The sequence below is a fragment of the Scatophagus argus genome, chromosome 3 (assembly GCF_020382885.2).
Source record: "Scatophagus argus isolate fScaArg1 chromosome 3, fScaArg1.pri, whole genome shotgun sequence".
NCBI classification, from domain to species: Eukaryota; Metazoa; Chordata; class Actinopteri; family Scatophagidae; genus Scatophagus; species Scatophagus argus.
This window is the reverse complement of record NC_058495.1, coordinates 14122711-14143750: the sequence shown is the minus strand read 5'-3', so window position 1 is coordinate 14143750 and position 21040 is coordinate 14122711. Positions and strand designations below refer to the sequence as shown.

At 40.9% G+C, this 21040-nt stretch overlaps 1 protein-coding gene across 4 annotated transcripts in view; it reads right to left on the bottom strand.

The window, feature by feature from the left end:
* Positions 1 to 265: 265 nt before the first annotated feature.
* Positions 266 to 21040, bottom strand: part of col7a1 (collagen, type VII, alpha 1) — a 60003-nt gene continuing 39228 nt past the window's right edge. For 3 of the 4 annotated variants that reach the window (XM_046383856.1, XM_046383857.1, XM_046383855.1), the window contains exons 88-119: positions 18102 to 18137; positions 17881 to 17940; positions 17737 to 17781; positions 17614 to 17649; positions 16141 to 16176; positions 15991 to 16050; positions 15377 to 15502; positions 15216 to 15287; positions 15006 to 15041; positions 14856 to 14915; positions 14701 to 14745; positions 14319 to 14354; positions 14140 to 14175; positions 13740 to 13796; positions 13573 to 13644; positions 12040 to 12111; positions 11873 to 11908; positions 11694 to 11774; positions 10249 to 10302; positions 9919 to 9972; positions 9749 to 9811; positions 9615 to 9677; positions 9319 to 9435; positions 7450 to 7527; positions 6882 to 6935; positions 6670 to 6718; positions 6453 to 6461; positions 5248 to 5331; positions 4806 to 4931; positions 3578 to 3751; positions 2995 to 3177; positions 266 to 2914 (exon numbers count right to left, since the gene is read on the bottom strand). In XM_046383856.1, the coding sequence (XP_046239812.1) occupies positions 2886 to 2914; positions 2995 to 3177; positions 3578 to 3751; positions 4806 to 4931; positions 5248 to 5331; positions 6453 to 6461; positions 6670 to 6718; positions 6882 to 6935; positions 7450 to 7527; positions 9319 to 9435; positions 9615 to 9677; positions 9749 to 9811; positions 9919 to 9972; positions 10249 to 10302; positions 11694 to 11774; positions 11873 to 11908; positions 12040 to 12111; positions 13573 to 13644; positions 13740 to 13796; positions 14140 to 14175; positions 14319 to 14354; positions 14701 to 14745; positions 14856 to 14915; positions 15006 to 15041; positions 15216 to 15287; positions 15377 to 15502; positions 15991 to 16050; positions 16141 to 16176; positions 17614 to 17649; positions 17737 to 17781; positions 17881 to 17940; positions 18102 to 18137 (2139 nt within the window). In that variant the 3' untranslated portion in view covers positions 266 to 2885. The remainder of the gene's footprint in view (positions 2915 to 2994; positions 3178 to 3577; positions 3752 to 4805; positions 4932 to 5247; positions 5332 to 6452; positions 6462 to 6669; positions 6719 to 6881; positions 6936 to 7449; positions 7528 to 9318; positions 9436 to 9614; positions 9678 to 9748; positions 9812 to 9918; positions 9973 to 10248; positions 10303 to 11693; positions 11775 to 11872; positions 11909 to 12039; positions 12112 to 13572; positions 13645 to 13739; positions 13797 to 14139; positions 14176 to 14318; positions 14355 to 14700; positions 14746 to 14855; positions 14916 to 15005; positions 15042 to 15215; positions 15288 to 15376; positions 15503 to 15990; positions 16051 to 16140; positions 16177 to 17613; positions 17650 to 17736; positions 17782 to 17880; positions 17941 to 18101; positions 18138 to 21040) is intronic. The other variant, XM_046383858.1, reaches the window with a different exon arrangement.

Here is a 21040-nt window from a genome sequence, read left to right as displayed (position 1 = left end):
ACACACACACACACACACACACACACACACACATACACGCTTGATGATTTCTTATCTCTTAATTTGTATTAAACCCCTACACTGGAAAATGTTGTGATGTATTTCCAGGGTTGGAAATATTCCATTCGTATGTGCACAAAGACGCAGATCATCAAGACGTCATCATGTGATTTTAGTTGTCAAACTGATGAATGAGGAGGTCACACATACAAAAGCTACACGTGTTCTTAAGATTAATAGCTAATTCCGGAGAATACAACACACCTTTTTTCTTCAAACGTTTGGTTTATTAGAAATGCTTATTTAAATGTTCCATAATACTAGACAAATAGTTCAAACCACATAAAAACACAATGCTTCCATTTTTAATATACAGTATAAAAATACGTTTAAAAATAGCACCGTTTCTCTGGCAGGTAGACATGCAGTCGTGATCAGAAACACAACTTTCCCCAAACAATAAAAAACATTATGTACAAAATATTGGCAGAATATTGTGCTTGATTCTTCATATTTAATACAAATGATAAAACTATATCCATAAAAAAAAAAACAGTATAGTTGTGCTTGCATAGTTGTAGAGGAGTGCGATAACTTATTTCAGGCATCAGGGGTTGTGGATGGGGATGAAAATCTCCCGTTAAATTGATTCATTTCAGCCAAGCTTGAAGGGAAGAGTCAATTTTGACTCAGACTGATAACAACTAATCTCAGACATTAAAACTCTATTTTGTGCACGGTTAAGGGCAGAAGTTAGTTGTTTAAATTATTTATAGTTTCTTTTTGTGCATTTGGTCTTGATTCAAACGCCCTGTGTTGTTTTTCATGCAAGGTAGCTGTTGCTCGAAAGGAGCTAAAGATAAAGGTGATGCTTGGTTTCATTTGCTTTTGGATTACAGATCAATTTTGGATGAATTCAGCATTTATGGTGTAGTGTTTTGCTTTTTACTGAAGCTCTGATTTGCCCTTCTGGCTTTTGTCTTCTCCATAACAGTAGCTGCAGAGGTGAATACTACACACAGACAGACTTTACAGCCGTTTGCTGACCAAACTGGCAGATAAGACATGACATTTTTCAGAAAACAAATCTGAAATACCAACATAATATACTGTCACTTTGTCACAGCAAAACTTTCAAATGCTCATTTACAATAGGAAAAATATTTCCAGAACTCACAACTAAGCAGTATGAAGAGTGTGGACACATGAGGAGTGAGCAAAATAGCAAACACACCGTATAACACAGTATCCTTGCAGTAACTACCAGACCGGGGAAGTTCATGAAGTGTGTAATGTGTCTAGATGTACATCTAGTCTACCTGTGTTCCCCTTAACTAATGCAGCTTTCATGTTTTTATTTGTCACGCGTTTTATACTTTTCTCATCGACACCTTACAATTCAACTCACGACTTTACAAACACTGTCAACCTGATTAGAGAGGCAGATGCACAAGTGAGTCCTGGTAAACCGCAGTGTGTATCAGCTTTAACAAAGATCTTTTTATTAGGACCGGTGTTTTGCTTTTCTTTCTTTTTTATTTTTGTTTTCAGACAACGACATGTTCAGACGTAGAAGTGTGCAGATTGATGCTGTCTGTGTTGGACTCAGATCATTAGGACATTAACTAAAACACCAGAAACCTTCATTAGCTGAGGGCAACACTGGTCACATGTAGACCTTTTTCCCTCTTAATGCAGTCAATCCAATAAATGACTATGACTAACGACAATGAATAAAATGATACTTACTCTCCACAAGCACCACCAAGAGCAAATCTTTAAAACAAACACGGAAGTGTGCAAGTGCTTGGTTTACTGCTGTGGAAAATTTGGATTTGTAAAAAAAAAACAGCAGTATTCTTGTTGTCATTGGAAAATATTGAACTTGCTAAGACAAACATGCATCTTTTTTGAAAGGAAATTGACGAGGCACTTGTAAACACAAAACCACGGAAGACAGAAGTGTACATCTTTGCAAGGGAACATTTTAGGGATAAAAGCATACTATGTAGGATTTGTCAGTTGATGTTTGTTAGCACACCATTAAAGAAAGCAGTAAGCGAGGAAGACAGTTGACTGTTGAGTCTCATTCCTGGGCCCTCACATAATGCCAACCCAAAAGACTTCTCATTTAGCAACCTGGGCATGAGACTCAACAATCAACGGTCTTTCTCCAGAATTGTTGACAACCAAAAACATCCCAAACACAGCAAAATAATAACAGAAAATCCTAGTTGTTTGAGGGCAGGGTCTTTGCAGTGGGACAAAAGAGATGACTGAGAGCGAGTTTTTCCCATACCTTGTTTCCTGCATGACAGTGTAAAAACAGTATTTTCATCTTTTGAAAGATGCATCTATCTGTGATTTATCTACAAGCTCCAAACAAAGAAATTATTTTGGTTTTCTCATTCAGTTAATTTGTGGAATAAAATACTCCATGTAAACACAGATAATGACTGAACAACGCTGTCAAGTTAATGAAACATCATGAGCTTCACCATATTTGTATTTACTGAAGGATTACTGCATTGGACTGTAAGGTGAGTCGGGTCATTTGTCCGCTCCCTTTCTGTATACAGACATCAAGCATGTGAGCGACATGGAATGGATGAAAGTACCGAATACCACAAAACCAAATTAAGAAAACCAGGGTCAAGTCTGAACAAAAGGGAAAACATTATTCTTCCTCAACACTATTTTGTCCTTTTTTTTTTTTGAACATATAGCAAGGAGGCATCCCTCTGGTATCTCCTCTCAACCATTGGTCGGGTTTACAAAAACAATAAATAAACAGATGCAAATTTTAACCACTGACATTTGACAAAATAAAGATCTATTAGAGCAATGTAAAGGCTAACATTCCTGTGAAGAGGATTTGGCCACAATCATCGTGCTGTCTTCAAGGGATGAGGACCTGCACAACAGTTCTGTCATTAGTCCGCATACATTCAATACCTGACATGAACTAGCGTGTGTATGTCTGTGTTTGTGTACCTTCGGTCACCCCAAGGCAGGCCTCTTCACACTCCTCCAAGTGAAGGAAGCGGTTATCGTTTCCTTCACAGCCACTGTAGATGAAGGGTCTGCAGGCCTGAACCTGAATGTTGAAGTACCAGCGCAGAGTGTATCGTCCACAGCTCCCCTCCTCCATAGGAAGCAGGCACAGGTCGGCAGGAGCTGCACAAAATACACACACACGTGTGAGGAGTGTGCATGCATAGACACGAAAAAGACACACACACACTGAGAAAACAGGCAAGGCAGGCAACAACGAGCAGAGGCAGAGCAACGTGAGACCCAAAAGAAGCATTCATGACCACTGAGGTCAAAAAGCAATCAAATCCGTTTATTTAAATAATTGTACTTTTTTGGGTGCAAAATAACTAATTTCTACTCATATATTACACTTTGTTCTTGTATTTTATTTTACTGCATGCATATACTGTAAGTCTTTAAGTCAATGGCAAAACAGCCAACGCAGCCTGAAACATGCAGAAGTTGTGGACATCCAACTGCAGGCAGGCAGAACTCTCCTTTAATAAATGCCAACAGGACAACAGCACACGAGCGGGTTTACCTTCCCCACTGACTCTCCTCTTGGATCTGACTGATCTGGGCTTGAGTGCTTTCACAGGAGTAACTTTGACTGCTTTCTGACCAGCAACTGTTGCTGTTTTCATAACACCAGTACTGGCTGATCTGTTTGGTTCAACTCTGACTTTTTGGTCAGATTCATCTTTGACAGCCTCACCTGTCAACACACACAGAAACACAAAGCTTACACACATAAACATACAGGCAGACACGCAAACAGAAACGCAGCAAAGACAGCATTAACACATTCAGAAGAGACAGAAAAGAGCAGAAAGAAATACATTTAAGTGATGACGGGTTTAAAGATTGGGTATCAACATGAAAGGTCACAGACTTGTGGTGTGTGCGTGAAGCAGGCTGCGTGAGAAAAGATGCAAGGCCAGCACGGTCTCACATTACGAAATGAGCACAACGTTGAACGCACAAATGATATGAGACATGCTCACCTCAGCACAAAATGGAACATGTGCAGAATGAAATGGAATCGCAGGGTATGAGTACAAATCCGAAACACCCTCTTTCATAATTTCATTAAAGGGTAATCAAAGTATTTGACAGCTTTCATTTGACACCAGTCATTCACCATGATTTGAAAAAATTTGGAAAACCGCCATAATAGATCATCATTTTAAGTCATAATGGACAAAAACGTGGGAGTGAATTCCAGGTGAAAAGCTGAAAGTTAAACTAAGGTTGCTGGAGGTTACATGCATAGAGCCTGTAAAAAATATTCACTCCACTGGATGTTTCCCCATTTATTGCTTTTATATGCTGAATGACGGTTCAAAAAATTTGGCTTATTTTCCAAGAATTTACTGAAAAAAACCTTTAAAGTGACTGACCTAATTCAGCAGAGATTAATCCAACTGATGCAACCATTTCTGTCACTTTTCATGTGAACAACAGAGTGCAACACTTTGAATACCTTCCAGGAGAGATATAATATGATATTTATGTTGAAATAAACAGTTTTAATTTCCAAGGTGGTTCAACAGCACATGAAACAAACTTCTGCTCATGCACAACAATCCGACCCTTAAGGATACGTACAATGCATTTCGACGAGGAACAGTGAATGTCAACGTGCTTCATCTTCCAAGCAGGGAACACACACGGGTTTTCGAGACAATGTGCTCATTTCGCTAATTTCACGTGAGACCAGGCTGTACTTCACTGCGTGATAGCTTTGGACTCAATATGAAAAACAGTACCATCACTCTGGTTGGCAGAAGGAGGAAAGTAGAGCAGCTCATCCAAGCGGTCATCGTAGGACTCGATGGAGTAGATGTGTTCATAGTCTGGGTCATTGGTGTTCACCACCACACGCAGCTCACGGCCTGAGAGAAGAACAATGTCACACAGGTCATAAGATCCTTCACCTCCGTCTGACAACCTCCGAGCTTCAGACAGAGGAAAGGCTCAGAACACCTACTTCAATAGAGCCTCCTTTCCTCAAATATGCTCAGACATATAGAATATATTTTGTTGAACATAAGCACAAATGGAGTCCTCTGTTTTCTTGATGAGAAAACCACCCAGTGTTCAGAGGTCTCCAAACACAGCACCAAAACCAAGTTAACCTGTTTGTTAGGGATGCACAGACAGACACACGGATCGAAGCTGACAGGCAGAGCGGTGGACGGACACACTCACCCGCCTCACCCTTCACGGCCAGTTGTTGCTCCGGTGTGGGCCGAGCCCTGACCGGGGGCTGGGACCGGATTTCTGGGCCTGAACCTGAGAGAGCCAGATAGAACAAGGAGTGGCGAAAACAAGGACACCGAGGGAGCAGAAAGAGGATTGAGGGAGCGAGAGGGACCACATGAGTGTTACACAGAGGAGGAGAAAAAGGAGGGACCAGAGACATGATGAAAAAGAAAGGACAGAACATTCTCGTAGTAAAACATTCACATGAGCAAACAACAACCCCAAAGCGCCACAAGTCATTCCAACGTTCCAACACACACACACACACACCAGCTAAAAGGATTGACAAAGTTTTTGCGAGATTGGTCTTGATCTTCCAAAAACTAGTTGCAATCCTTTAAGGACTCAAGCCACTGCTAAATGGACTTGTGTCCCACTCGAGTCAAACATTTTTTGACTTGAGTCCAAGTCAACTCAGTGCTGATTCAACAGAAACACACAAGTGCCTCTTAGATAATAAGAGATAAATTAAACATGAGTAAAATGTTTGTTTTGGCCATATTCTCAGTAACACTGCATATTTGCCAACAGCCTGCCTCACCATCACTCATCTCACACTGATAAAATCTTGCATTGATTAACAGCTCAAACAACCAACACATAAGTTGAAACTTTTGGGAAAGTTGATCAGTTTGAGATTCTCATTAATTTTGTTTTCATTCATTTACTTTTAAATATTTAAAGTTGCTTACTTATTGCTGGGGATACTTTTAAATTTGATCGATTGTGTGGATAAAGTAGCATGTTAGGCACTGTTATATAATATAAAAGGAAGAAAAAAAAGGTTAAAGCATTATTTCTAAGCAAAGAAGGTCACTATAAAGAAGAATTAAATATTAAAACTATGTATAAAAGCCGTTGAGACTAAAATGTAAACATAAAAGCGTATTATTCCCCATCTTGCTACTAAAAACAACTAAATATTACGTTGTGTGCATGAGGTTAAATGATCCCTCATTTAAACTGCACACAAATGACAAAATGGGCTCATGTGCAATGAAGCATACACGCTATATCTATATGAGACCGAGTGCTCTCATTACAGACTCTGCAGCAGCATATGTGGTATGGCACACCGCTGTGACTCATGCTAAATCACAGCCCTTCTGTCCACTTTTTGCTCTTGTGCTGCAGATGAATGGCTCACTCACCTCCACACGCTGAGGAACAGGCAGATGGACAGGAAGGATGCAGAGAGAGAGGGAATAATAAAGGTCACTTTAAAGAGTCATGGCATCGCTGCAGCTTTTTTGCATCATACTTTCATAGAGTTCAGCCGAGGCTGTGACTCATGTGATTATCATCTGAAGTTCAACTTGGGGACAACTCTGTTATAAATTAGCAATGCAAGCTGCACGGAAGACTCACCACAGTGCTGACTCATCTCGGAGCGAACGTACTCTCTGACTTCATCCTCCTGAATTCAAAATAAAGAGAGGAACAGGGCAAAACACACTTACAAATGCAATTCTAATATCAACTCTGTTTCAGTGAGTGTGTGTGTGTGTCCGTGCGTGCTGTTTAGCGTCTCCATCATCTCCATCTCGAATTGAGCCCTGTGGTAAAGCTTGAGCACTGACCGTCATGCCTGGCTCTCCTCTTTCTCCCTTGGCTCCATCTGGGCCCATCTCTCCCTGCAAACATGGACAGGTATTAGAACACACACGACCCACAGAGAGCCTTGCAGTGAACCGATTCTTCAGACTGAGACCAGGTGCAGGAACTTAAATACAAAGTCAAAGTGAAAGGTTAAATCACCAATAGCAACTTATATACATGTCTCGTTCAGTGCCCTTGTATAGGATCCCTAAGTGAAAATCGAGATTATCAAAGATATGAAAGTTTGTCATTTTGCTGTGTGGTTGTCATTTTAAATAGCCAGTTTCTGGTCGACACCAATTTGACTGTCAAAGCAATAAGGAGCTCACAAAAACAAGAGAATTTTGTGTCCCTGAAAAACGTTAAGCATTTGGCAAACTACGAAATGTGTAATACTGAATTTGAACAAATAATTCAGTGCTGTGCAATGGGAAGATTTTCTGATGTTTTTGATAGGGGTCCCCAGTAACTTCCCTCACTTGGGCAAGTAAGTTTCCTATCAAAGACTGCTGTGAAGAAAACAACCAGGAGACTCAGTGTGACGCTAACCGGCTCTCCTCGCTCCCCCGGGATCCCTGGGACACCACGTGGACCCGCCATGGCGGGACCAATTGGACCTCTTTCCCCCTGACACACAGGAAAAACAACAAAAAACCAACATTACAACATGACTGCAACAGGCACATGTAGTATAAACTTTACAAGTAGGGGATATTCCCTGGACAGGTATGTCAAACAAAGAAAAAAAATACACACACACACACACAGAGACAGAATCTAGAAGTTTTTATAGATTTCACAATGATATAGCATTCAAGGCTACTGAGACTACAACTTTTATACCGTCATAATGCAATTTTTCCTGTACTGTCACAGCAGCTAAGATAGAACAGACTGGACAAAAGTATTGAGATGGGGCTGTTTTTCAGGGGGTGGTGCTCAATGCTTCACGTCCATAAAGACATGGCTTGATGAGTTTGGCGTGGAAGAACTTGACCGGCCCACACAGAGCCCTGACCTCAACCACATCAAACACCTTTGGGATGAACTGGAATGGAGACTGCGAGCCAGACCTTTTGGTCCAACATCAGTGCCTGAGCTCGCTATTGCATGAATGGGCAAAAACTCCCACAGAAACACTCCCAAAATCTTGCGGAAAATCTTTCCAGAGGAATGGAAGCCGTTATATCTGCAAAGCGATGTGATGTCACTGAAGTCCCTGTTGGTGTAATGGTCCAACAGGGTGTCCCACTACTTTTGTCTATATAGTGTATGTTCATGAATAAATGAATACATGCACAAAACACACTGTAAATTCATTCCATATTCTTTTACAGAATTCACTGAATATAATGTACTGGTTTACAGTTTCTGTCTTAGTGCTTTTCAGTCATATTTGCTGATCACATGCTCAGCCTTCCTTTGAAGCTGCACCAGAAGAAAAATATTTGTTCGGGAAAAAAATAATGCAACTGGAATGACTCAAGAGAGCGTCACAGTTTGAATAAAAGGTGCATCCATCAGTGAGACAGATACAGCTGAGCCCTGCTGTCACCGGCTTTTCTTCACTGGCTTGATGATGCAGCAGACAAGCCAGTCAAAACGCGCAAGCCATCAAACTCTCAATCATCATGAAGCAATGTGCGGCAATCAAACAAATCTACCAGTCAGGTGAAGAAGAAAGGGCAGAATATATTAAGGAGAAAAACAAAAAGTCTTTTTATATGACTCTTATGTCGTGCTTTTAAAGCTGAAACCGTCAAAAACAAGTTTTATCTTTTCTGCCACTTCACCACTCAGACACCTCTGACCGCTGCTATTTTGAGCACTCAGTGATGCCACTTTTGTCTATTCTTGCTTCCATTATACTGTATTTTTCACCATCAAATCTGCTCACTGCCACAACTGATGGTGCACCTAATCACTGAGGCAACGAGGAATTGTTAACTATCATCACAGCCTTTCTCAGATTCTGTTCATCTTTTATTTAAATAATGGTCATATTATAAACAACTAGTTTTTCATGGTTTTTAATAAGATTTTTTCATATGTTAATTTCAATTTCCTGTTTTATGTATTAAAGCATCTTGACCTGCAGTACTTGTATTTATCTTCATTTTATATTTCCTTGTACTGTTATACACCAATATAACAAGGCAAATTCCTTGCATGTGAAAACCTATTTGGCTTTGAGGGGGTTGCAGCACAAAGGATATCATTTATTTTTACTATAATTCCATCCATATTTCCATTATAACATGGTGACAGAATGTAAGATTATTTTGGTCCAGCAAAAGCAAAATTCTTATCAGATGGGGAACCCTGGGTCCTTGATGTGAAAAAGTTTGAGATCCGCTGCTTAAACAGACTTCTGCCCCACAGATAAAATGTGTGACCAAAGTGTAGGATGGTAGTCACCTTCTGTCCCTGGAGACCTTCAGGGCCTTTAGCACCAGCTGGTCCCTGAGGGCCAGTTAGCCCTTGGAGCCCATCCGCTCCTCTGGTACCAGGAGGACCAGGTACCCCAGATGGACCCTGAATGAAGCACAAGGACAGTTAGTTATGCATCTCAGGCTGTTGTGGGGATTAGCAAGGTTGTGTTGCCGATTGGACACACTCAACATGGAGATCCGGCAAAGCATGTGAGCTCCATTACAATTATAAACAGGTTACTTTCAATTTTTGTACTACTGAAGTTAAATTTACAAACTCACCCTTTCACCTTTCTCTCCCTGAGAGCCTTTGGGCCCTGCAAGCCCGTCATAGCCACGATCTCCCTACACAGACAAAGAAAAGTGGTTAAACTTTGCATTTTTTGTACAAATACAAAACGTTTTACAGTGCATACCTTGGGGCCAACTAGTCCCTCTTTTCCGGGGGTCCCTGGGGCCCCAGATGGTCCATGTTCTCCCTGAAAAACACATAAAGCATGGCTGTAGAGGCCTGATCTTAAAGGAGCACACAGATGCATATATTACATGACGTGGTGCCTGTTTTTCTACCAGGTATTAGTCATACCTGTTCACCTTTTCTTCCTGGTAGGCCTGGTCGTCCATGAATGCCAGCATCACCCTGAGCACAAACGCTCAAGAGTAAATGTTCCAGTACTTACAAAACAGTACATGAGTCATACATGTGAAACAAAGGAATACACTGTCTAGCACAGTGTCTATGCCTCATGCACCACCAGCCAGCAGTAAAATGTTCTTCACTGTGTGTACAAAAACCCTGTGTGTCAAAATCCCAGTGGGTATGAATTATCTCTACACTGTTTCCTCTTTCATGCTTATTTCCTCTCCTCCTCTTCCTCCTTACAAATCACATTGTGTCTGTCTGTCTCAATCCCACCTTTTCTCCTTTGGGTCCATCGCCTCCACAAGCCCCCTTGGGTCCTCGGTCACCCTGGAAACACATAACTTCATCACTGACAGAGGCACTCTGAAGAGGCTCGTGAGTCACAAAGGGACCAAACTGTCCAGACAGAGAGCTCATCTTTACAGAGACGGTCCTTTCACCTGCTCCACTCAGGCTGAATCACTGTGTGCACACTTCACTCTACACACACACACACACACACACACACACACACACACCACTTCCAAGTCCCAAACAGCAGTGGACATGATGACACAGAACAAGATGCTGTAATTTTCCTGATAATGGGTGTTCAGACAACAAAAACACGAGAAACAGCAAGACGAGTGGCAATACAGCTGTAGAGGACTCAGAGTGGTCGATGTAGTCTGGTTCAGTCATTCAGAATCTTCAGCAGTAAGTTTTCAATTACAGTCAGCAGTCAGGTAAGCTGAGGTAAGCATACATACATTCATACCAAAAACATGTGGGGGTTGGAGTGGCAGGTATGTCATGGTAAGTTCCCACCCAGCACCTCTCAAACACACTGTATAACATATTATTTCTTTTATATCTTTGTTTATTTAATTTACACAACATCTGAAGGGTAACAACAGTAATTCGTTGTTTTATGTGCCAGACTATTTCTTGGCCAGGAAGACAACCAGTGGAGTCTCCGGGAAGTTAGTGTTCCAGGCGCAGAAGCAGTGTGGCACATGACCTGCTGTAAAACAATGAACTGTTGTTGTTATTATATCTTTTTTAAGTCATAAATCTATATGAATTAAACAAATTTTAATTAATTACTTTATGCTAAGCTATGCTAACTAGCTGACAGCTCCAAACAACAGACACAAGGTCTGACGCAAATAAACACATTTCCTAAAATGTCAAAATATTCCTTTAAAACTTCATCATCTCATTCTACTGAGCAATTATAAACTTTTTAGAGATGTGTGTAGGTGTATGCTTGTGTATAACTGGCTGTGTTTGTTATGTGTCTTCTGTCTGTATTTATTTCTTCCTGCTGTACTCAGTGATTCTTATTTCAATGATCACCTCATTATTATAATAATAATTTTAAAAAACTAGCCACATCTCTGTCTCCACGCCTCTGAAATGCTCATATCCTTGATTGGTTCAGTGATTCAAACAGAATTCAAATGGATAAATGAAGTGAAAGAAAATAGAAATTAAGTCTCGGGCTGAGCAAAACACCAATTTTCAGGTACCAATCATCATAATGTCAGGGTAAAAGCAAATCATCAGATATTTTCAACACAATCTGCATTAATCCTCTGCAATCATATCGATTTTATGATTTTATCAAAGTGTGACCGTCACCACTGAGTCCTGAAAGATGCTTCAAGGTTGAAACCACACAGAATGAACAAACACTGTTGTAAGCACACACATACACCCACACACATTGAAAATACCTTGATTCCTCTCATTCCTGGAATACCAAGCTCTCCTTTATCCCCCTTACGCCCCAGCAGCCCATCTTTTCCTGGTAAACCCTGGAAGACGAAACAGAAACCGTCCCTCATTCTGCAAACTAAAGCGAGAAAACCACACACAGCAAATCTGCATTTGGATGGAAGAGAAATCCACAGACCGATTCACCGGGTACTCCAGGTTGGCCGCCTTCACCCTGCAGAAGGAGGAGAGAATTACAGTGATTAGAGCAGTAAAATTATTACCTGTCCTGACTCCTGGCTGGCTTTGCTATTAATCGTGACGCTGATTTAATCACAATGATCATCCCTGCTCTGCATCACTTGCCTTCTGTCCACCGGGGCCACGAGCACCCGGGAATCCAGTGGATCCTCTTTCTCCTGGCTCTCCCCTCAGACCCTGATGGCAAATACAGAGAAACATGCATATTGTTAATTTGTGTAAAATGGGGGAGGCATGTAAAATCGTTTCTTTAACCACTGAGAAGGGATTTCACTCATTATTTTGGTTTAGGAGAGGGACATACAACTTTAAATGTTCGTGTGTTGTGGTTATTTTAAGTAGGCTTTTCTTTACAAAATATGACAGATCTCACTAAACTTGACACAACATCAGATTCCCCCTGGAAGCTGAAAGGAAGCTGATTTGTTCCCGTCAAACACGCTGGATGTGGATCACGTTTGAGAGCAAAACAAAGTGGAGCGTCACAGGGCAGGAGAGAATCTGGTGCTGCATATAACAAGACACAGACTACAGGCCATGGATGTGGCTATTATAAGATCACTTAAGTTATTTTAACAGTGCACAGAGTTTCCCCCAGGGCTTTTCTCCACATTTCAGCACAGGCACTCGTCCATAATTAAAACTGCACTAAAGCCTCGGTTTAGATGGCTTTAGTCAGCGGAGGTGCGCACACCAGCTCCAACATCACAATCAAACTTTGAAATATTTCATGACAGAGAGGTGTTTAGTTCAAGTCTGAATTTTACAGTAGTCTCGTTCAGGTGTTACTGAATGTATCCTGGATTTAACAGAAACATCAGCACAGATGTGCTGCCTGTATGTCAGATTATGAGAGTTTATTGTACACTTGCAGCATCACACAGCAGCTGAATCAATAAATCTGTCTTTAACCTAACAGAGTGATGTGCATTTAAACACAGCAGCCGTAGCTTTGGTCAGGATCTGACGGTAATTAATGATATTTTATATAACTTTTGAAGCTCAGTCAAATAACAATACAGTGACAATTGAGCTCAGGTTTTGGTTACTTCTCTGCATGATATTTTTAAATGACTTCATTAAGTGATTTCTATTTGTGATCTTATTTGACTGTTAAATGCCAAACCTGGATGGCTACCAGATCCACAAGGCTAATGTCAATACATCACCCACCCCTAAGTTAGATTAAATACCAAAAAGCAAACTATACAAAAGAGGAACAGACCAATTACTGGGTCTCATATTTAGCAGTTTGCAATATCTGTATTAGTGTATGTTTTTTTTTTTGTCTGTTTGACAATAAAATTAATTAATTAAAAAATGTGCTACTTTGGCTCTGATGCAGCATCCCCTTTCTGTCTGTACCACTCTGTGATTTCACTCAATATAGTATAACGTAGCAGAAAATTTAAGTATTAAAGTACCTCAAAAATGTATTTAGTCACTTGAGTAAATTGTCACATTCCATCACTGATTATTCTAAACTCTAATGCTAACATATACTCCAAATATCAGGTAATATCACTATTTTCTGAAATTTTCTTTGTCAAATAATAAGCCAGTTCCTCAGAAAAATGCTTAACAGATAACTCAAAAATGAAAATGACTTTTAATAAAAACCCCAGAAGACAAACTCACCTGCTCCCCTGTTGGCCCCTCTTGACCCTTTGCTCCTTTTTCTCCCTGCACACCCTTGGGTCCCCTGTCACCCTAAAATGGAAAAACAGTAAAAATCCACAACAAGGAAAACTGAACAGAACAGAATAAAAGTTGATATTTTTCTTTGTGAAAAGGTGTTCACTGACTGTTTCTCCTTTGTTGCCCTTTTCACCAGGAGGTCCTCCCACCAGCACAGTGTCCCCCTGTGAGTGACAGCGCAGCTGTAAACATCTGGCTTCACCCCAAAGCCAAAACATCACCACACAATGTTTCATCCTGTTAACTTTTTTTTTTTTAAGCTGTGCCACTCAACAGTATCACAGCTCATTAACATTGTGTGTATTCATATATTCCTCCTGCACTCTACAGAGCCAGTCTCATCAAAGAGCTCTTTTCAAAACAGCCACCACTGACACAAATATTCCTCAGCTTCCTCTTTCTCCATTTCCGTGTCACCGGTATGTACAAACATAAACAAACACACAAGCAAGAGAGAAAGAGAGTGAGTGAGAGAGTGCAGATTATTGGATGTTAAAATGCACACACCTTGTCTCCTTTGTCACCTTGGAGCCCAATGTCTCCCTGGGAAAAAAAAAAATGATTGAGAGCAAAACATTTTATTCAGGCGTATCAATTTAATTCACCACTTTACATGAACACAAAGCTCTGGGGATGCCGCACGCAAGATGACACATAAAAATGAGAAAAGAACTGGTAGTATTCACCTTCTCTCCCCGAGCACCACGGACACCTGGGGGGCCCTGATAGACACAGAAAAACACAAACGCCATGCCTCATTATGGACACACAGTGAGAACAGCTTGATCTCGCTGTATAATAATGTGCATTTTAGGAGGAGGAGGACAAAGCCTAATGAATGATTAGTTTACAATCTATGAAATACATTGTGTCCTTGTGAAGAGTCGCTCCTCTATAATAAAAAAGATTTATGCTTGTGTTTCTCCCTTTATGCCTTCCTCCTGGTGAGTTATGCCTTTGAAAAAACATAACCCTGAAAGAGATCGTGAAAGCTTTGGTGGACAGGCTCTGTGAGTGCACACGGCGTTTCTGCGTGACTGATAAAAAAGGAAACACTTGATATTTTACCGTTGGCCCTCTCTCCCCATCTATGCCAGCACGACCCTCCTCTCCCTACGACATGACAGACAGAGAAAGGCACACAAACACACAAGTGTTAGCTTTCATCATCCTGAGGCAAATTCATGTCAGATCACACCACAGTGATGTCAGCCATGTCTTACTCTAGAACCTGGATCTCCTCTCTCTCCTCTGGGACCGGGAACTCCAAAGCCAACTTCCCCCTGGCAACAGAAATAATATGTGCACCATTCAGAAGAGTCAATTAAGATTTAAGCAGGTAGACAGAAATACGTGTCAGTGTGGATAGTCACCTTGTCCCCTTTGACCCCGTTGGTACCAGGAGAGCCCTGAAAAACAAAGTTTTGATCGTAAAATTGCTCAGTCACATTTTTATGTTTTCCTTTCACTCTCGTTCTTCAGTGAAAATATCAACTACATATCACGACCTAGGAAACTATAAGCAGTCATACAACAGCAGCGTGGTAGGCCACTAATCACAGTGTCACAGAAATTTAACTCACTGCCAGCCCAGGAGGTCCAGGAGGACCCGGCGCTCCAACACTTCCTGCACGGCCTGCAAAGCCTTGGAGTCCCTGAAAATGAGACCTCAATAGTTATAAATCATACCACAAAGATTGCGAGAGAAAGCACACAGTACAGTGTAATCAGCTGCTCCACCAACCCTCTCCCCTGGTGGTCCTTGAGGTCCAGGCTGTCCAATTTCTCCTCTCAGGCCAGGCGGACCAGTGTCACCTGGCTTCCCCTGTGGCCCTGGAGGACCAGGTGAACCAGGAAGGCCTGGATCTCCCTGTAATCAAGTCACAGTTAGATCTGTGACACCTCTGATAAACACTAAAACCCTTTACTCCCACCACCACCCACTAACACCCACTAACATCTGGCTTTTGTCTTCAAAAGGAAAAAGGCACAATCTGCATTTATCCTGCTGACAAATGACTCTTCAATAGTCATGGCAGCTATGGAAATATGGCGCCCAGGTGGACACGCCAATCTTAGTCACTTTTTTGCATAAACAGTTTTCCATCCATCTCCAAAGAGAAGATGAAGTTAAAAATCTAAAGAAGTTACCACAGTGACACTGGCTTCTGCTCTCTACTCTTCCCTGTTAATGCAACATGTTTGTGACACTGAACGCAACACGTTTGTGACACTGAAAGGAGCCGATTGCCTGGTTTTAGCAGGTTTACCTTTGTTTAGAAAACTTGCATATATGTGTGTGTGCATGGTATAAAAATGAGAAAATTGATTCAACAAGCATCAAATGCTGTTACTCACCTTTAAACCCAGAGGACCAACCCGACCAGGGGGACCTGCCTGTCCGATGCCCTTCTCTCCCTGCAACACACATTTTGTCACAACTTGTGCATGGACTGGGTTTGATTTCAGGCAAAGAATAAAGTAATGAAACACCTGAGAAAAGCTCACCTTATCTCCCTTTGGCCCAGGAGATCCCTGTGCCCCCTGCATGAGAAACATGAGGATATGAAAATAGTCAAAAGAAGACTGAACACATATTAGTTACATTTCATTGTTAATAATAATGATAAGACAAAGGGTAGTTGCAGTTGGTTTATCCAGCGTTAAAATTTTTGTGAGTTCATTATTATGCTAGTGAAGACACGTTCCATCAGTATTGGAGTGTACTGTCAGTGGCCGGGCTGTCATTACTGTTAACATGCTTCGTTAACCTCAAGGACGACAAATAATCAAAACCTTGAGTATCAGAGGAGAGCAGCTGACACCTTCAGATAGAAGGTCTAGAGACGTTAATCAGACTTTGAAGTGCACAAGCAAAATGAAAATGAAAAGTTGGTTTAATGTGTGGTTTAAAAAGGCCAAAAACTGAAATACATTTTTTCTATCATTATCTTTTGGATGAGTGAAACATTTAGAGATGTGTGCTAAGTATCAGTATGCTGGACATTATGATTTTCAAAAGGAAATCTAGAGCTGGGCACTGAATGTCAACAGTACATAGTTCCTATAAATACAAAATAATATTAACCAAGCAAGTTAAATTAAACCAGGTACTGATAAAATAAATAAATAAATAAATGAACGAATAAATAAAGATCACAGTGGTTCAATAAGTGATAAATATAAATCAAAAACATGATGGAAAACTGATTCATTTACTTCATTTTAAGCCAACTTGATTACAGTAACACACTATTTACTGGTCTCCTTGAAAATATGAAAACACTGTGAGAGTTCAGCTCATTCAAAACCTGCTCAGAACCAAGAGAGAGAGAGCACATTAACATTAACATTTTAGCTGCCCTGAACTGGCATCCTGTAACATTTAGAATTGATTTTTGGGTTCTTTTCCTTATATACTGAGCCCTTAATGGGATAACACAAAGCTACATTGCTAAATCCATTGTTCACTGTTTCCCTTGAGAAAGCTGCCTTCATGTGCTGCAGGCATGCAGATTTTGTCAGCTAAGGCCCAATGGAACATGCTGCCTATAGACATCAGGACAATCAGCTTGCCACAGATACTTGAAAGAAAGCCAAAAATGTAGCTCTTCATTTTAACATTTAACTTGCTATGACTAGCTCCGGACATAAGATGAGATAAGATAGGCCTTTATTAATAGTTCCCATATGTGTATGGAGAAGTAAACCTCAAGAGAGATTCATTTAAAAGTTACTGCAGTACTTATACAAATTTATCTGTGGATTAGTATAAATGTTTGTTCACATCAACTACCAAATCCACCCTAAGTTTTATCTTAAATGACACTGTCTTGATAACATTGTATTGGTGGTGTTGAACTTTCACATTAGATTTTTGTGAATAACATGAACCGCATTCAGTAATGAGTGAGAGTCTGTTTAAAAAACTAACCCCACAGTCTGAAACCAGAAAACAAGGAGTGGAAGCCGATTACTCACATCTTCTCCAGGCTCTCCTGCTTCACCAGCCACTCCCTGATATGATGAGATATAACATGTTGTCACCGTGTTGTTCTCTTAACATTAAGTGTATGTGTTGCGCCGCAGTGTGATGATACTCACTCTCTCTCCTTTGGAGCCTGCTGCACCTTTGTCTCCTCTGGTACCCTGACAGACAACAGGTATCAGAACTCTTCTTTGTAAAAACACACCTTTTCACACTGACTGAGAGTGACTCTGTGGTGTTAATTGTTTGATCAGACTCACCTTTTCTCCAGGTAGACCCCTCTCTCCAGCCACGCCTGGCAGGGTTTGACCCGGAAGACCCTGAATCAATCACAGTGAGAAAAGTTCTGCGTTCAGCTGCTCTGATCTGCTTCATCTTATGTAATTCTTTGCCTCTTCATTTCCTGCAGCAGGCTGCATTAACTCAGTATGCTATCCATCTATGTTCAACAGTCACATGTATGCCAATAACAGCCACTCACACGCTCTCCTTTGGTTCCAGGGGGTCCAGCTACAGCCTGTAAGAGTGAAGTAAATGGAGAAAATAATAGTAATTACTTTGTTCAGCACAGAGCGTGTTCTTGTTCATAAAAAGGTGTAAGACATGCACTTATAAACCTTGGTATTTGCACATCATATTAGTCCATATTAACATTTTCAGCTCTAAAAGGTGAAGAGCCTTAAAGTGTATGGTAAGAACAGCCAAGAGATGCACTCCTGCTGCTTAACCGCCGCACTACGCCTGACTGAAGGTCTGAAATCTAAACTCTTCTGCTCTATAGCAGTTTTGCTTAAGAGACAAAAGATTTGTGTTGATAATATGCCTTCTCAATGGTACTTAAAATAACAGGCCATTAAAGTTAATTTCAGAGGAATAATTCATCAGTTCATTCATTCATCAAACAACGTGAATGAGTGGAGTTCTTGGATTTGAAACTCCAAAAAGCCAAACCAACTAACAAAATGCTTTTAGAAAGCCATTCACGTGCTTTGTATCAAACTCCGTGACAGCTGTGGAGGTGCAAAATGTGGTGTCACTTCATCCGTGTCTCTGTGTGTGTGCGTTTGTATGTGAGTGTATGTGTGAACAAATGGTGAAGCAGCTGAGCAGATGGACAAAGTGTTGCCTGCTTATTTTTCAAGCAAGTGAACTCACTGACAGTGTCACCGCGGCTCTGTCCAAGGTCCTGAACCTGAGGCTGTCAGCAGTGAAGGAGCTGTTTGAGACACTCGTCATCATGCAGAGACCTGACCAGCAAGCGTCATCATTTTCTTATTTCACTTTCTACCAGCTCCCGGCACTTTACGCTGTTATTAAAAAATAAAACAGGACAGAGTGTCTGGTGGCCTGGTGGTACACACATGTACCATATGCTGTCAGAGCTTTATGCTGGGGACCTTTGTTATATGTCATATACCCTTCTCTCCGATAAGTTACTCCAGTGTAACATGTGAGCATGAGAACAGCTTCCAGCTACCATGCATTTGATAAAACACCCCTAGAGGCAACGTGCAAACCAATATAATGGAAGATTTACAAGCAAACGGTGCCAACAAGAAGAGGCGTTGGAGCAACACACATCACTGGAGACAAAGAAACATGACAACAAAGTAAAGCCGAACAGAAACGATTGGGAAGTTTTTTGTTGTTGTGGATGATGAACCCTTTTCCACAGCTGAATAAACGTGTTTCGGATGCCTCGTTGAAAGGCTCGAGCCTTTGTACAAATGGCTATTTCTTCTCTGAAACAGTTATTCCACGTCTGTACAAGGCATCACTGAACTGTTATCAAAATGTTTAGAAAACACAAGGGTTGTGAGTTAACAGCTTGCAAATGTGTGTGCTGCTATATGTCATTATAAAATCTGGCAGCAAACCTGCTGTTTTGCATTACAAAAAGGATGTGCTGCAGGCTGAAAAGTTTGATGGCTCCTGGCTCAGACAATGGGGCAATCTGTTGCAACAGCAAATGCACAGTGCAGAGTACAGAGTGCAGTGCATATCATTTTCAAAGACAAGGTCATGTGCACATATAGGCTGCTAGCAGCTTGGCAGCAGATTCGCATGGAAAAATTACTGATTGGTGTTGGTGTCTGCACTGCACAAGATGATTCTGACTGTATGTGACGACAGGATGATGATATGAGCTCCGCATAGAAAAAAGTTACGAACGTATGTGACCTTCTCTGTCATCTTCAGTCTCACTGAGCTGAAATTTGGCTTAATCGAGATCTTCTCCGACAGAACTGGCACCGACCTTGTCAAGCTGAGCCTGTCCCTGTTAACAGATGTCTGCAGTCATTCAAATATAGACAACTGGCAGGCAAGAATATTTCAGTGTCAGTGCTAAGGTGGGTAAAGAGTCTACCAAAGGGTCTTTTGCACATAAAATGTTGATGTATATTATAAACAGAAATATTCAGTTCCAGCAATAATTTATGAAATTTCAATTTGTGGATGTCTTGACTTGAACATGAGCTGGACTGGAACACTCAGTTCACTCTGAAAAACATCTTTAAGTGTATAGCATGGCCCGATGTACCTGAGGACTGCTCTTCAGGCTGTCTCTTTTTTGTTAAGGATAAAGATAAGGATACAAAGATTTCAGCCACAGATGTTGTCTACAACTGACCTACTACAAGCTATATGAACTCATACAAGTACTTGACAATCTAAAACAACATGTGCCACTTGCACCCCACTTTAACAGAACTCTAGAAGCATTTATCTACACATTCATGCAAGGATTTCATTGAATTTCAAATTCATGGATGTTTATTTTTAGAGCAGGAGGCACTACAAACCTCCACAGGGTTTCAAACCCATTTAGATACAAATCTGGAAAAAAGAAAAAGAAAGAAAAAACTCCAGGGCTAGAGGCAGACGGTGGAGTGACTAAACATGTTTCAGACATGTGAAAACATATTTTACTGGGTCAGGAAGTGCCAGAGAAATTGCTTGTTGGATGTCAGCCAATCATAGTCAGTTAACAAAGAAATCTGAAACAGCTTGTGCAAGGGGATAAAGTTCTTGTGTTAATGTCTAAGCCCAGTTCAAAATACTCGGCCCGAAATGTTTATGCTGGGGCTGTAGTATTACATTAAGTAGCTCACTGACAGACATCATTTCAATTAATTTAGCACAAGAGTTTTTGCTTGGAGAAGTGACTAGTAGTTACTATTAACAATCAAAGGAAATGAAAGTAAACCAAATATTCAAAACAATTTTTTATACATATTTATCCACCATTTATCCACTTTTCAGCAGCCCAAATAGCAAAGAGAGGCAGCTAAGTGTCTGTGTTCTGTTGTTTTCTGTTTGTGAGCTGTTTGGAGCTCATACTGCTGTGGAGACAGAACATCAGGGTTTTCGGAGACACCAGCCAGCAACAGCAGAGAAGTAACTAACAGTGAGACTCCA